We start from the raw sequence: 17288 nt of genomic DNA on the forward strand, positions 1-17288 counted from the left end.
GAGTCTTTGGGCTAAAAATCGGTAACTGTTGAACGTGCTAGATACACCAAGAGACACAGATTTCTATAATGATTAATGATTTAAAACTGAAGATGATTCAATCGTAATTAAAACAGGCTTAATGTTAATGTACAGAAATTTATTGATCAATTTTCAAAATTGTACGTAACACATCACTTAGTAAGTCCGTAGGAACATATCGAGTAAGTTGATTTTAAATAATTTAATGAAGTTTTTGTTTATTGTTTCAACAGCAATCAGAACTCTTACTTCAAATGTTCTATAAGCTGTTTTGTTCAAGACTTATGACCTAAGGTATTATTATGAGAGGCAACCCATCGGTTCACCATTCTCCTATGTGTGGGGTTTATATTAGCTCTTACGTCTTATAGTTTACATATGATTAAATGATGCAACTATGTCCACGGAGGACGATTTCCACTTGAAATTATATTGTGATCTATAACCCCAAGTGGAAATTTGACATCAAAGTTGCCTGATGTCGGGCTACGGCGGAAGCGTGAATCGAGCCAGCGAACTCGGGGCCAGTTGGTGCTAGCCCACGTTCTAACCGATATCGCCACCGCTGGCCCATTTAATAAAGTGACCATTTTTTTAAAGTCAAAACCGGGACTTTAATTTTTAGGTATGTTAATCCGGGACGGCTACTTTTAGTTATGTAAATTTGGGACACGGAGAGGGGGGGGTTGCCTTTAAAATAACAAATGCTATTTAAGAATACACTAAAATATGTTTTCTTATATGATTTTTTAAATTGCAATTGCAAACTTTTAGTAGGCACTTTATTATTCAATTACATGCAATACTCTTTTAATTGTGTTTTTCTTGCTTTAGAGCCTTGTATACAATTCTATTCAATTTTCTTCATAAATATCACTTGTTCGTTTATTTTTATATTTTTTGTAAATTTACTCATTAGAAAAACTGGGACAATCCGGGACAAAAGATCTAAATCCGGAACAAATATTGCTTTTAAAAAAAAAAAACAACACAAAGTGAAAATGCAAGACTGTTCTGAACAAACCGGGACGTATGCACACCTTAAATTTGATCAATAATTAAGAAAGAATTGGCTTGATGTTTTCTAACATTTTTTAATTGTCAGTTGAAATATATCCTACTACTAATAAATTAATATTTATATATCATACTAAATTAAATTGTTAATTTGTTACAATATATATCCTACGAACTTATTGAGTGAGGCGTTATATATCAATATTCATCAACCCATACATATTTTCTTAAATTAATAAATTATAGTGCTGCAAACTTAAGATTAAAATGGAAAACGTAGACATATAATTTAAATTCGCGAAAACATAAGACCATACTTTGAAGTTAAACTTAAATTTTTGTTTTCTTATGTAAACGTACATTCTTATTTGTTTATTTTATAAACTAGCTCATAAGATCCAACTGTATCAAGATTGTTATTTACGGATATAAAAAAAATTAGAACATTTTTGATCATTTTCAAGTGTCCGTATTGGACTTGTTTAGATTATTAAATTTTCTGTAAATGTTTCGTGTATATAATTATACAGTATCATCCAATTTTATTGGAGAGTATGCTAGTATGTATGCATGTATGTTTAAATAAATAAATAACGGGTAGTGTTCTAGGGCAAGTCCGTGAGCAGATTTAAACTGTTAAGCAGATTGTCCAAAGGGTTTTTGAGGTTCAAACTCATAACCCTGTCCGCACCAGTCCGTGAGCTTGGCTATTACAACATAGAACACCCTCGTGTATATATATATATATATATATATATATACTCGTATATATATATAATAAGTAAAATTACCTTACACTAAATTTCCCTGGAAAAAATATATTATTTGTCCAGTTATTAAAAGTATATTTGCAAGAAAACTTTTCTAAAACATATTAGATTTTTCATTTTATAGCTTCTCAGTTATTTTCATTATTGCCATGCATTTCTAGATAATAACTGAGTGAACTTATATGAATATATTCATATAAAAAAATACATAATGAGTATGTTTTGCATATAGCTACTATAAACTCAAAAGTTTCAATTATTTTTCAATCGTTGAACCATAAACGCAAAATGCCTGCAAAATTGAAATTTGTGAGACAAACACGTAAATTATTTTCTTGTTCAGACTCATAAGTAAGTAAATATTAGAACCTTAAATAAAATAAAATAATATACAGTTAGAATAAATTGATTTAAGATTGAATTGTAGAATATTAGACAAGAGAAAGTAACATTCAGACAAGAGAAATTATTGATTTTGCCACATAATCGATTTTTTCGGCTTCATGATTTTCTAAAACTTTTCCAATAGACAGGGAAAAAACAAATATCCTAACAAATATCCTACGCAATATTGAAGAACGTTTAAATTTATTAGGAACCAAATCGCTAAATGTAATCATATAGTAATATTGTTGAAATTTTCATAATTTCTATAATTTCAATTTTAAAAAATGAAGTAATGCGTTTTAAACATTGTAGAAACTTTATTATATAGTTCTGGTGAAATATAAAGTAATCTCAAATATTGTTGGGTCAAACTTTACCCAACTAAAATGTCACCATTAAATGTAATTTAACTAAAATATATTATCTGAATAGAACTGCTTTAGTTAAATCAGTATGCAATAATTCATTTACATTTATTATCTTTTTCCAAATATGGATGTGATATGATAAGAAAAACAAACGAGAATAATGATAAGTGAATAACATATTAGAAATATTTTTAAAAATTACGAACAAACTGAATATTTTTAATTTCTGTTAGTTTTTTTTATATAAAAATCAAGTAGATTAGGAATGCAACGAATCATATCAGAGAGATCAAATAAAATTAAACATTAAAAAATTGATCAGTATATTTAGATCAAGGATGAGCAACATTTCTAACTTAGGAGTCGCATTTAAATTTTAAAAAAAATATGTGGCGGGCCGCCCTTATCAATAATTTACAAAGCTTGCAATAATAATAAAATTAGAAGACAGTTACAAATATTTCATTAATTAATGCAACAAAAAAATACGTTATAATTAATTTATTAGTGGAAAAAGTTGATAAAATAAATATTAGTCGGGCCGCATAAAAATATTTGAAGGGATTGATCATTGATTTAGATTACATTGTAATATTATAATCTTATATATAAAAATGAATCGCAAAATGTGTTGGTAAGCGCATAACTCAATAACGCCTGGACCAATTTGGCCAATTCTTTTTTAAAATTTTCATTGATGTCCAAGAATGGTTCTTACGACAAGAAAAAATCGAATAATTGTCGGGGAAACCCTAAAAACAGCTTTTCTTTTTCTCATACAAACGTTTTCTAACTAAAACGTAGAATCAATTTGAGCTTTATTGCTATTATATAAAGTTCATATTAAATTACAAGCACTTACTGTATACTCCACCTAAACGATTATTCGGATTTTGATAAATCTTTTTAAAGTTTGTTGAGAAAATTTTCTAGGATGTATGTGATTTTAAAGTACTGGGATGTATGTGCAAAATTGTAGAAATAAATGAAAAAAAAATGCAAAAAACGATATGTCATTGTTTGCATTGAAAACAAATGAAAACTACCATCTGCCAAAGATTTCAATTTACTTATGAACCTAGACAACATTAGAATATGTGTAATAAATTTATGATAATAAATGAAAAAATGAAATGCCTACATTATTATTGCCAAAAAGCAGCTGTGATGTGCCAGAAATGAAAATAATATAAGATACAGTATGATGATACGCATATGAAAAAATTAATTCACTTGAAATATGAAATGATTTATGAAACACATGATTTGGATATTAAATTTTCAATATAGTTGTTTTTTTTTTCAATTTATAATTTCTTTGCATCTTTTACTAATCTTTCCACAATATTTTTAAAATTCGTAAAAATTTCACTCTATAACAACAAATGGAAAAGTAAAGATGAATACATACAATTCGGCCCTCACGATATCGATTAGGAGAAGTTTAAGATGCAATTTTAGATATCTACAATAATAAAAAATTAAATTAATTTAATCAAACATGAAGTACCAGTGTTATGTTATGAGTATGGTTATGTTACACCGTTTAAACTTTAAAAGACTTCAATTTCTAACATAGTGTAGGAATTGAGACTCATCATTTTATTTAAAGCAGTTCTACATTTAACATCGCGCATATTATGAATGTATATGAATTTTGGCATAAAGAGTAATTTAAAAAACAATAATTATTATTTTTAGGTAACGGTGAATATTAGTATATTATATTAAAAAATTGTAGACATGGGTACAGGACAACGTCTGTCGGGTCGTCTAGTTTATTATAAAAATGATGTTATATTAATATATATATATATATATATATATATATATACATATATATATATATATACATATATATATATATATATAATATTATATATAAATATATAATATAATTATAATTTGTTATCAAACTTGAAATTAAAAAAAATAAGCCGTATAAACAAATTCATACTGTAATCAATTAAATGCGACATTATTCGATAATAATATTAATTAATCAGTTGATGTAATATAAAGTTAAGCGTAATATAAATTATTATGACATCAAACATTATTACATGGACTTTGATGAAACAAAAGTCCCACCACGGCTTATGATAGAATCAATAAACCGTGCAAGCATAACATGTAAATTAAATCATCAGTCGTTAAGGTGTATTTCTAAATACAACGTTATTCAAACGTCGGCGTCGGGCTGCGCGCGGATATGAGTGGGTACATATTGCGAGACCGCGAAATCAGAACAAGGAGGAGCTACGGAGAGAGCTACGCGAGATTGCAAACCCCGCCTATGACTCGCTACGAACTCTCGGCTACGGCCACGTTCCAGCGGACGTACTAAGGTGCGAATTATTCATACTAAGTTCATTTCAAAACTAGTGGTACAAAGCAACGGTCAAGGCAAATTGCTGGAATTTCCTGTACCAAAAAAATATTTTAAAAAACCTTTAATTTTTTTTAAAACTCTGAAAAAAAATATTTTTTGAGAATTTTGGAAAAATTTGACTTTATTGAAAAATTTGTTTTTTTTATATTTTGAAAATTTAGAATTTTTTTTGAACGAAGCATTCGCTCTACGTAGATGTTCTAGAAACCAACTAACGGTCGCAATCTAACATATAAACATTAAAATTTTGAAACGTAAAGATAAATACAAACTAGCTGTAAGTGGAATTCTGTCTTAAGGCAATTAGAGCATCGTGCCTTGTGGCAAATTGCTGAAACTTCCCGTACCAAAATTTTTTTTTTAAAACGATTAACGTTTTAAAAAAAAATTTACTTTAAAAAATTAGATTTTTGAGAAACTATAAACTTGACAAATAATTACTTTTTTTTAAATAATTTTTTTTTTTTTGAAAACATAAAATCTTTTTGAAAAAAAAATGTTTTCTTCATTTTGACATATTTTGGAAATTCTGAACTTTTTTCAAAACAATCGTACTGCATTAACTGCATAGAGACAAAATATCGAAGCGCGTAAGCGTCGCGCCGCCGACTAACGGATAAGCATTGGTACGGAACCCATAGAAATGCAAACAAACATCCATTAACTTATTAATTTTTAACTTATTGTTAAAATCTCTATAAAATATCTGATAATTTGATGTGCATATGTCTAATGATCATTTTTGACCACCAGATGGCATTTTTTTTACTTTTTTCACTAAATCTCCGAAACCGCTAGACCTGCCTTCATGAAAATTTGATCAGTTCTTCATCTTGTTAATACAAATAAAATGTTTTTTAAATTATTCAAATCGGACGCTCCGTTTTCTTAAATACTGAGTTATCGTTTTTGGCACTTTTTGCCCCATATCTTCGGAACGACTAAACCTGCCTTAGGCAAAAACTAATCAGCACGTTTCCTTATCAATACAAATCGCTTCATCCGTGTTCCCGAAATCGTCGACGAAAATTTGTATCCGAACACACATACACACACGCACGCACACACACACACACACACACACACACATACATCCATTTTTCTAAGGTATGGCAAAATATTCAGCAACCTCTGAAACGTAAAGATATATAAAAATTTTCATTTTCGATTTTTTTTGCGATTACTATAACTTACCATACGGGAAGTTAACTAGTGGTGCATGGCATTGTGCCTTAAGGCAAATTGCTGGAACTTTCCGTGCCAGAAAATCTTTAAATTTTTTGGAAAATATTAAAAATATTAAATTTTTGAATATTTTGAAAAAAATTGACTTATTTGATATATTTTTTTGCGTACCTTACTAAAAGGTGTCCATACGTCCCGGTTTGGCCGGGACAGTGCCGAATTTCACCTTGTGCCCCGGGTTTTTTTAAAAGCAAAGTTTGTTCCGGATTTAGATCTTTCGTCTCGGGTTTTCGAAAAGTATAGGTCTAAATTGATTCTTCGCTCTTACTTGATAATAAAATTATCAACTACCCCTCAAATATTTGAAAATGTTATGTACAACTAGTATGCTTATATAAAATGTGCTTATTATTTTTAAATATTTATGAAAAAAAATTGAACCAAATTATATATTAAGTTTGGAAGCTAAAAACACATATAGATCCAAAAATAAAAGATAAAATATAACATATAATCGAATAATAAAGTTCCAAGTAATTCTGACTTAAAAAATAATTCATTTAAAAAAGGCAAATTTTTATTGAATACTTAAATGAAATTAAAAATTTAATCAGTTCTGCATTTCGTCAATACAAATAAAATGTTGTGTGAATCATTCAGATCGGACTTTCTGTTCCCTGCGAAGCAATCTGAATTGCTATTTTTGCACATTTTACTCTGTATCTTTAAAACGGCTGGACTTGCCTTTGCCAAAAACTAATCAGAACGTCTCCCCATCAATACAAAATCGACTTTCAATGAAAATAAGTCAAAACATGTCTTTTGGCAGTTAAAAATGTTTATTGGACATATGTACATCAAATTATCAGATATTTTATAGAGATTTTAATAATGTGTATACATTTTGTGGATTTTTTTTTGGGTTCCGTACCAATATTTTTAATTAAGGTACGGGAAGTTCCCGCAATTTGCCTTAAGGCACGATGCCATGCACCCCACTACTTTTAACATAAATCCCAAACTAGCTGTAAGTGGAATTCTGTCTTAAGGCAATTAGGGCATCGTTTTTTTATTTTTAATTTTTTTTTTTGAAAAAAAGAATGTTTTCTTTATTTTGACATATGTTGGAAGATCTGAATTTTTTTCAAAGCAGTCGTACTGCTTTAACTGCATAGAGACAAAATATAAAGCGCTGTCTAACGGGTAAACATTGGTACGGAACCCATAGGAATGTAAACAAAATTTATACTTATTGTTAAAATGTCTATAAAATATCTGATAATTTGATGTGCATATGTTTAATGATCATTTTTGACCGCCAAATGGCATTTTTTTTTTCATTAGATCTCCGAAAATTTGATGAATTCTTCATCTTGTCAATACAAATGAAATGTTTTTTGAATTATTCAAATCGAACGCTCTGTTCTCTTGAAAACTGAGTTACCGTTTTTAGCAATTTTGGCCCCGTATCTTCTGAACGGCTAGATCTGCCCTCGCCAAAAACTAATCTGCACCTCTCCTTATCAATACGAATCGAATGTTTTTTGAATTATTCAAATCGCTTCATCCGTGTTCCCTAAATCGTCGACGAAAATTTGTATCCGAACACACATACACACGCACACGCACACACACACACATACATCCATTTTTTCTAAGGTATGCCAAAATATTCAGAAACCTCTGAAACGCAAAAATATATAAAAATTTTCATTTTCGATTATTTTGCGATTACTATAACTTACCCTACGGGAAGTTAATAAGTAAACCTCATGTTCTTCTTCAAAAATACGCCAAATAAAGATATTAAATACATATTGAGTATTGAGTATTATCATTATTTTCTGAATACAGCACTGTCGTATATCGAGTCTCGCACAATATTATCACGAGAGAACAAACAGCGAGACCTACCGCACGTTTCCTCGCTCGCGGGGGTGGTTCGTGCGCGCGTCTCTGTCGGCCGCGACGAACAAGTGCCGCCCGCACGCAGAGAGAAAGACAGCGACGGTCGCCGGGCGTTTGAAATTTTTCCATGTTGTCATCTCGCGTTCCGCCGAGCGTAGCGTGAGCGAGTTATGGGTCGTCCCACCACGGATCACCAACCCCTAAATCACACCGGATCGCTCGCCCGCACCCGCAAATCACTCTCTTTCATTCGAGAATTATTCTTCGGGGCAACTGCTAATAGAGAAACGCTATTCACTGTAATAAGTCAGCGTTCTGATATCACTGCACGTGCAGACCTGTTTGTTCCTAGCTCTCATTGTCTGTTCCGTCGTTGTGGTGTTAAAGGTGCGCTCTAGCAGTAACGGATAATTTAAATCTATAAATATAATATTACAGTAAATATAAACTTTCTGTTGTATTAACAAGTTACTGAAAATATTAGTGTGTTTTCGTAATTTCAGTGACTTTGTATCATGTGCCATTTAGGTTTATAACAGTGATTATAAAATTTTTCCCATAAAAAGTTTGTTCAACCAAAATTATATTAAAAATACTTTAAAATGTGAATATCTTGTTTACGTGTAAACGTTAAACTCTTAATTGTATAGTGATAATCTAATTGCTTAGTATGTTTATAAATATGTACAGTGTAGTTCTTAACGAAACAATGCAGTGTTGTGCAAACTGTCCTGAATCATAAAAAGTGTCAATTATCTTATGGACGATCGTCGATTTAACGAAATGTTGCAGCCGCATGGAGCAACTTCTCTCGGACACTTTCTCCGGTTGCACCAACAGCATAACGGTCTTCACCAATTACACCCCACACAGCAACAGCACGGACACCTTCAACCTCAAATTGTACCATCGCAACATCATCAACAACCGTCACAACAAGTAGGTTCTCCGCAACAGATTGGAGCGACCGGAATTCCGGTATCGTCGGTTCTGAACGGTCAACACAACGTCGGCACAGACGTCGCAAGTGGCGGAGCAAAACCGTTCACGATCGCCGCGATTCTAGGATTGCAACAGGAAGACGGAACCGATTTAGGAGCTGTCATGAATCTTAGTCTTCATCGAGCTAATGTCCAGTCAACAAACATATCCGGCCCACGGCTTATGCATCCTAGTCACAGACACGGTATGTTGTTCATAAAAAGTCACATTTTTATTGTGTTATAAAGTAAGAAAAGTTGTAAGTCATGTTGCCAGTTTACATTTATTTCAACAAAATAGAATGTGTAACTACTCCTACTTCTTGTGCAACGACAAAACCAGAATGAAATTAAGCGAGTTATATTGGATTTGTATCAATTGATACATGGTATCGTATATATTTTTGGGTACGATATAGCCAATTATTCACATTTGCTTTAAGACAATAGTAATAAATAATTCATTAATATACATTTACATCCTGGCTTAACCGATCTTATTATACAGTTAAGTTTAAATATAAATGGTACTTTGGCAATAAACAGCTTGAAGAAATCTATAAAGTAATGCTTTTTTCAATTTAAACTAACTATCATAGAGAGCGTAGTCAATTGCATGATTAATTATTATTATTATTATATCCCAAGTAATATTGAAGTTGTCCACATTTCTAGTACCATCGAATAACTGAACTTATTTGCTAACCAATTAAAAAAAGTGAATGCAGAAAAAATGTTCCACATTGGTCAGTCATATATATAAATTAAGTTATCACATCTTTACCGAATATTTCTTGAATCCATCTAATCGGATGCTCCGCTCTCGCAAAATCGAATTTACATTATTTGCCAAAAACTAATCGGCACGTCTCCTTATCAACAGAAATCGAATGTTTCTTGAATCATTCAAATCGGTTAATCCACGCGCCCGAAATTGTGGACGAAAAATTGTGTTCTTACATACATACACACACACATCAATTTTTTCTAAGGTATGCCAAAATGTTCAGAAACCTCTTAAATGTGAAGATATGCAAAAAATTTCATTTTCCATTTTTATGCAATTACTATTACATGACTTACGCTACGGAAAGATTTTTAATAAATTTAGTTATTGTTTATTTATTTAAAAATAACTATTAAATAAAATAACATAATAATACTATTCTTATCAAATAGCAATTCTTGGTTTTCATAAATCGTAGGTAATTAAAAATGTTTTTAGATACATTCTGTAATTAATAAATGATTTTTCTTTCTAAATAAAAAATGAGCCAAAAAAGAAATCATGCAACTATGTGCATAATAGATCGCAGTTAAATATCTTCTGACTAAAGTACGCTCTGTCATATCAATGAGTACACGTTTACCTTAAATACTTCTTCCACTGTGTTTAAGTCATAAGTTTTGTCTTTATTTTAATTTAACACAGCTCATCAGGATGATTTTTAATCTTTTTTTTTCATTTTGAATTATTAAAATTAATTAATATATCCGAATGAGTTGTCCAGATTAATCGAACGTTATGTGTCATTCATATTATATACAATCATAATATTTTCAGTTATTCCAGCATATGAATATTTACTTTCTAGCATACATTGTTTTGTATTATTAACATCATTATTATTATTTTAAACCAATAGACGTTAAAAACGAGATTTACTAGTGGTGCATGGCATCGTGCCTTGGCAAATTGCTGCAACTTCCCGTGCCTTCAAATAGTCAAGGAATAAAAAATAGATTATTAAAAATACTGTAACTTTCACTATTTGTATCTTAAAAACTAAATATAAGAGCTTATAAATTGTTTACATAACGATTGTTGACGACATTTATATATGTTTACATAAAAAATAAGCAAACAAAACTTGGTCAAGCGGAGTTAGAGAGAAGGAAATTCATATCATATTTCTAATTGTAAAAAATATATAAACTTTTTTTCCCACTCTTTAATTAATGATCATCAGAACATAAACAAATTCTATAAATAAAATTATATAAACTGAATTGCAAAATTAAGTTTTTATTTCAAGGTGATTTTCAGAATTTTAGCTAAAATTAAAATTGAAATCCGAATCACTTTTGATATTAAAAAATAAATTTGAAACTAAAACAATTCTTTTTGAAATTTTGAAATAAAAAATACCTCCCTCAAAAAGAATCGTATCTTCACAAGCAAAATGTTTTTCAAATCATTTCAAATCCGATGCTTCTCTCAAAAACTGATATTTTTTACATTTTTAACTTCCCGTAGGGCAAGTTATAGTAATCGCAAAAAGATCGAAAATGAAAATTTTTATATATCTTTACGTTTCAAAAGTTTCTGAACATTTTGTATGTGTGTGATGTATGTGTGTGTGTGCGCGTGTGTGTATGTGTGTGCGGATACAAATTTTCGTCGACAATTTCGGGAACACCGATCAACCGATTTGAATAATTCAAAAAACATTCGATTCGTATTGATAAGCAGACGTGCTGATTAGTTTTTGGCAAAAGCAGGTCTAGCCGTTCCGAAGATACGGGGCAAAAAGTGCCAAAAACGGTAACTCAGTTTTTAAGAGAACGGAGCGTCCGATTTTAATAATTCAAAAAACATTTTACTTGTATTAACAAGGTGATGAATTTATTAAATTTTCATAAAGGCAGGTTTAGCGGTTTCGGAGATCTAATGAAAAAAGAAAAAAAATGCCATTTGGCGGTCAAAAATGATCATTAGACATATGCACATCAAATTATCAGATATTTTATAGAGATTTTAACAATAAGTGTAAATCTTGTTTACATTCCTATGGGTTCCGAATCAATGTTTATCCGTTAGACGGCGACGCGGCGCTTACGCGCTTTAATGTTTCTTCTCTATGCAGTCAAAGCAGTACGATTGCTTTGAAAAAAAGTTCAAAATTTCCAAAATATGTCAAAATAAAAAAAAAATTTTTTTTTTCAAAAAAAGTAATTTTTTGTCGAATCTATAGTTTCGCAAAAATCTAATTTTTTCGAAGTAAAATTTTTTCAAAAATGTTAATCGTTTTTAAAAAAAATAATAGTTTTTGGTATGGAAAGTTCTAGCAATTTGCCTTAAGGCACGATGCCATGCGCCCCACTAGTTAAATCATTCAAATCGGTTGAGCACAAACGTCGACGCAAAATTGTATCCACACATACATAAATACACACTCACGCATACACATCCATTTTTTTAAAGTATGCAAAAATGCTCACAAGCCTTTGAAACGTGAAGATATGAAACATGTTTATTTTCGATTTTTGGATGATTACCATAACTCACCCTACGGGAAGTTAACAAACAATACTATACTTACAAAGTTTTTTTCTAAGCTTCAATACAAAATAAATAGTGTTTTTTGAAGAAAAATCATATATACTGTCGAAAGTATTTAAGTTTAAGGTATTTAAGATGTTTTTAAAATTACTCAATGAGAAAGAGCAATTAAGCTAATTTAGTTAAGAAATAAGTTTCAAGAACATAAGCGAGATAAATATATTGTTTATTGTCAATTGAAGCACAGTTAGGGAACTATTGACATCCCTTTGATATCAAAATCAGATAATAAAAGCGTCGAAATAGTAATAGTCGCAATATCAAAGATTTTCAAATCGTTTGCAAATCATGTTGGCATTTACGCCCTGTTGGTACATGTAATTTATAGTCTCATCCTAATTGCTTAAATTTTATTCATAATCATTGCTATTATAAATAACAGCAAAGATTTTATACTGTCAATATTGTAATATATAATATAATCATTAAATTACCTATGCTAACTAGTTGTAACATATTGCTACTATATCCATTATGAACAATTATTTTTATAACAATAATATCTTTTCCTCAGAACACACGATAGGAAAGAAAGGATCATCGAAAAGCAAAAGAGTTCGGACGATATTCACGCCTGAACAACTTGAACGACTTGAAGCCGAATTCGAGCGGCAGCAATACATGGTTGGACCAGAGAGATTATATTTAGCACATACCCTACAACTTACAGAAGCACAGGTTAGTTATAATTTCATACTTCTATAGTGGACAATTAATTTTTTTTAACGACAACTATGTGTTGATTTACCTTAAGACGGGGAAGGCCATTAATCACGTGAGGTTTTTAGGGGGAGGGGTATAGTAAGATATCACGTGTATTTGACAAAAAAATAAGAAATATCACGTGGGGCAGGAAAGGGTATAGTAAGATATCACGTGTATTTATTTTTTACCTAATTTTAAAAAAAATCAAAAACTTTACAATTTTTTCTCTAAAAATACACGTAATGTTTAGTAGGGGAGGGAGAGTAATTTTGAATATCACCACGTATCACCAAAAAGGAGGCGGGAGGGTCCAAAAATCCTTAAAAAATCAATCACGTGATTAATGGACGCCCCCTGAAGCAAGTTGCTTGAACTTGTCAATATGTGTTGTAATCGATTTAAACAGAAATTGAGATTCAGCTATTTTGATTAATTTGTTTGTTTCGAAAGTAAACTTTTCGTTTTCTCTAGAAACTAATTAAAGGGTTTTCCAATTGATTTTTATCAAATAGTTTTTTAATTATATTAATTGTAGTTGACAAACGCGTGCTTGTATGTCTTAAAAGCCCATTCCAAATATTATACAATTGTTATAATTCATTTGACTACTCCTCTTCTATTACTTTTAGTAGGTCTCTAATTTTTTAGGATGTTTACATGATAAACTCCATTCATGTTAAGTTTTATTAAAAACAACAAATAAATTTTTTTCAACCATTAATTACCTAATCAGCACGATTCTCAAATATCTTACAAACGCTTTTTCACTTTTTGAAATCGGTTGAGGATTTTTTGCCAAAATGAGGACAAAAATTTTTGTAATTTTCTGGTAGGTAAAAGGGCGCTGCCGATCTTCTCGCGTGCCTAATCAAGGATCCCTCATTACCGAATGTTTTCCACATATGTATACATTTTCCAAATCCAGTTTCAAACGTTTCAAAATTGCTTGAAATGTGAAGAAAATTAAATTAGCAAATCGAATTTTGTGGCGAAAAACCTTTTGGAAATTTTCGTACCAGTTATATCGTAACGCTAAATTCGATCATTCAACATTCTGAAAATTATAAAAAATTTTACTTCGTTCTAAAAATGGACTTTGTTTTAATCTTTGCGGTGAGTGTTTTACATCGGTAATATAAAACTGACGCTAAAATAATTTCAAACGCTTAAAAGCATACACTTTGAATCTCTTTAATGTTAAAAAAAAACATTTTTCATTATTCCCCAAAATTTCATGGTAATTTTAATGTAGTTAACCCCTTAACTTATAATTTAGATTCTAAAATGTTGGGCCAAAGTTGTACAAGCTGGCGCAGCGTTTGTGACTACACAGTGTACAGTTTATCACAAAAATAAAAATAAATTGTATGATTTATAGTTTTGTATGAATATATTTTTTGTAATACCGTACCGGACCATGCCCGTAATTCGTAATATTTGCTTCTGGATCGATAAGAATTATGATGATGGGCTATGCCCATAATATTTTCGCAGCCATTACTCGTCATTGTAAGGGGTTAAAAAGTGACATCAAAAATTGAAAATTGTAACACAAAAATTAAATATTAATAATGGTTATAAAAACTTTAAATAAGTTTATTAATATTCATCAAATGATTGTTTATAAAAGATAAAGTTCCAGCTATTTACCTTGTAGATAAGCGGCAAATCCTCAGGCTTTTAGCGACAAGGTTCAAATCTCACGTTGCGTGCATCCAGATAGTGATATCCATTTTATCTTAAAAAATTTTTCGAAATTATTTCAAAGTGAACATAGCCCTTACAGGCTATTTACTTAGTGCAATAACTGTTTTAAAAAATCATCATCATTAAAAATGGACAGTCTTGGGTTCACCATTAATAAAAACATATCACAATTAGAACAGGACAACATTGGGCAGCCTTCTACTAGCCATGAGTAAAAATGATCGACACAACAAATAATACTATAATCACTATAGCTTAATAGCAATCAGTTTACTGTTCACAAACGAAAAAACAAAATGACCTTATCATACACCGGTAAATTCTATAAACATTACGTCACTGTAAGTGCTGTATCAGCAGAACTATTCCTTCGTCTAATTTCTTTCGAATTCACTTTCCAACAGGTAAAAGTGTGGTTCCAAAACCGCCGCATAAAGTGGCGCAAACATCACCTGGAAGTGACTCAGCAGCGACTCGCCATGATCAGGCAGCGGCAGCTAGGATGCGCCACTCCCCGATACGATGTGGAACCCGCCGGCAACCTGTCCGACTCGATGGACACGGGCAGTTCGCCTGAAGATTCATGAGCTACACATTTTGCGATGTAATAGAAATATAATTTTTATTTATATTAAAATAGGCCCAAATGACTGTTTTATACTTCGACGTGGCAACTGAGAAGCAGACGGAAAAATATTATTTGATATTGACGATTCATTAAAACATGGCAGCGGCATAATATTAACCCTTTGCGCACGGCACCGATTCATAAAACGATCGATGCCGCATTCTGACCTGTACCTGCTGTAAACTTGATACTATTGTGTAAATTGTGCAATTTGGACATTGAAAAATATACATTTGCATTAATATCTATATTTATTTTCTACGGCATGGTAAAGTTAAAAGCAATTTCCAAAAGGCATAGCGGGTTGATTTTGCGGTCGTTTCAATTAATTAGTGTCGTGGCAGTTTCTTTTATCATTCCACAGTTAAACGCAATAATATATCATTTAACACTTTCGGGACGGCACCCATTTCAAAACAATCTACTTTACCGGCTGTAAACTTGACTTGAAGGACATACATTTATAATATTAATTTATTTTTGATCATTTTATAAAGAATGGTGACGTTCAAAACAATTTCCAAAATGCATAGCTGGTTGATTTTGACATGTTTTACAATAAAATGTTGTTCGCCGCCTTTCTCCTGGTGCTTTTCTGTCAGAACAGAAAATACAATCCCTTTTTCTTTCACTCGCATTTAGAATATGCCACTGCTTAGTCAGTATATTTGGTCATTTTTTTGCTGCCATAATGGTTTATTTTTTCTATTATATTGTCTATAAAGTAAAATAATCTATTGGATGTCTTATATTGCTTGGTATTTGTAGTCGGGGTGTTTGTTGATGTATGTCAATCTCGATTATTGAAGGAGAATCGAAACATTCGCTAATGTCTTTCCGCTCTTCATTTAATTTGTCGAACTTCTTCTTGTTTTTGTTGGTTTGATAATATCATCATCACATTCATCACTATCATCGGTGCGAATAGTAATTTCGTAAAATTTGTCTGTATTTGAAACTCATCTTCACTACTGCTTAATTTTCAAAATTCACCAGTCGTTTTGTCATATTTAAAAGCGCTAAGTCGTTATAAATATTAAAAAAAAGACCATAAAGCAAAGAAAAAGGCTAAAAATACTACTAAAATAACTTAAAATTATTATCAAAATACAATACTGTTTATCACTGCTATATGTGATTTATTCAACTTTTCGATGCAAACTGAGTCATTGTTTATAAAATAGCCTGTGCCTCACAGAGTATGTTTGTCCACTGAGGTGGACAGCCGTCCCCAAAGTGTTAATATAAACGATAATAATATATCGTTTTTTATGTGTCTCTTTCATTTTTATGAAAATATTGCTTTACAAATTGCTCGGTCGTTTTATCGTATTTAGAAAACAAATTGTTATGTAATAAGAAAAGGAAAAAAATACTTTGAAAATAACAAATAGTAAATTTCAAATACAGCATTATCTTGTCACTGCATAGATTTATTTAAAAAATGAGCAACCATTTTATCTCAAGGGCCAAATTTAAATTTTAAAGTTTTTTGGCAGGCCACACTTATTATTAATTTGTTGATAATTTATAAAAATAATTCTACTTTAGAAATGCTTGGCAGACCAAAAAAAAAATTTAAAAAGCCGCATAAAGCCCGCGGACCGCGGGTTGCTCATCCTTGATCTATTGTTTTCGATGCTTTAGTGCAAACTGAGTCATTCTGAATACGAAGTGCCGAGTGCCAAAGCGGATACAGCCGAGTGATATGCTAACCTTATGTTATCCCCAAAAAGGGACAGCCGGCGCAAAGGGCTAATAGCTAGCAAATGTTACTTTCAGAGACCGATACTGCCGCATAACAGCAAATGTTATGGCAAGGCCATGTTAGGCTTCAACTCCCATACATTATACTACTGAATCATACTAAATACTGT

The 17288-nt window shown here is 31.0% G+C and overlaps 1 protein-coding gene across 1 annotated transcript; it reads left to right on the forward strand.

Annotated features, from left to right (window-relative positions):
- Positions 1-8831: 8831 nt before the first annotated feature.
- Positions 8832-15370, forward strand: LOC113375953 (homeobox protein MOX-2-like). Its single transcript, XM_026615888.1, has 3 exons — positions 8832-9234; positions 12886-13049; positions 15188-15370. Exons 1-3 carry the CDS (start codon positions 8832-8834, stop codon positions 15368-15370), a joined length of 750 nt encoding a protein of 249 aa, XP_026471673.1.
- Positions 15371-17288: the final 1918 nt, after the last annotated feature.

Source organism: Ctenocephalides felis, unplaced genomic scaffold (assembly GCF_003426905.1).
Source record: "Ctenocephalides felis isolate EL2017-DRISC unplaced genomic scaffold, ASM342690v1 CF-g0.4_SCAFFOLD_01886, whole genome shotgun sequence".
NCBI lineage: Eukaryota > Metazoa > Arthropoda > Insecta > Siphonaptera > Pulicidae > Ctenocephalides > Ctenocephalides felis.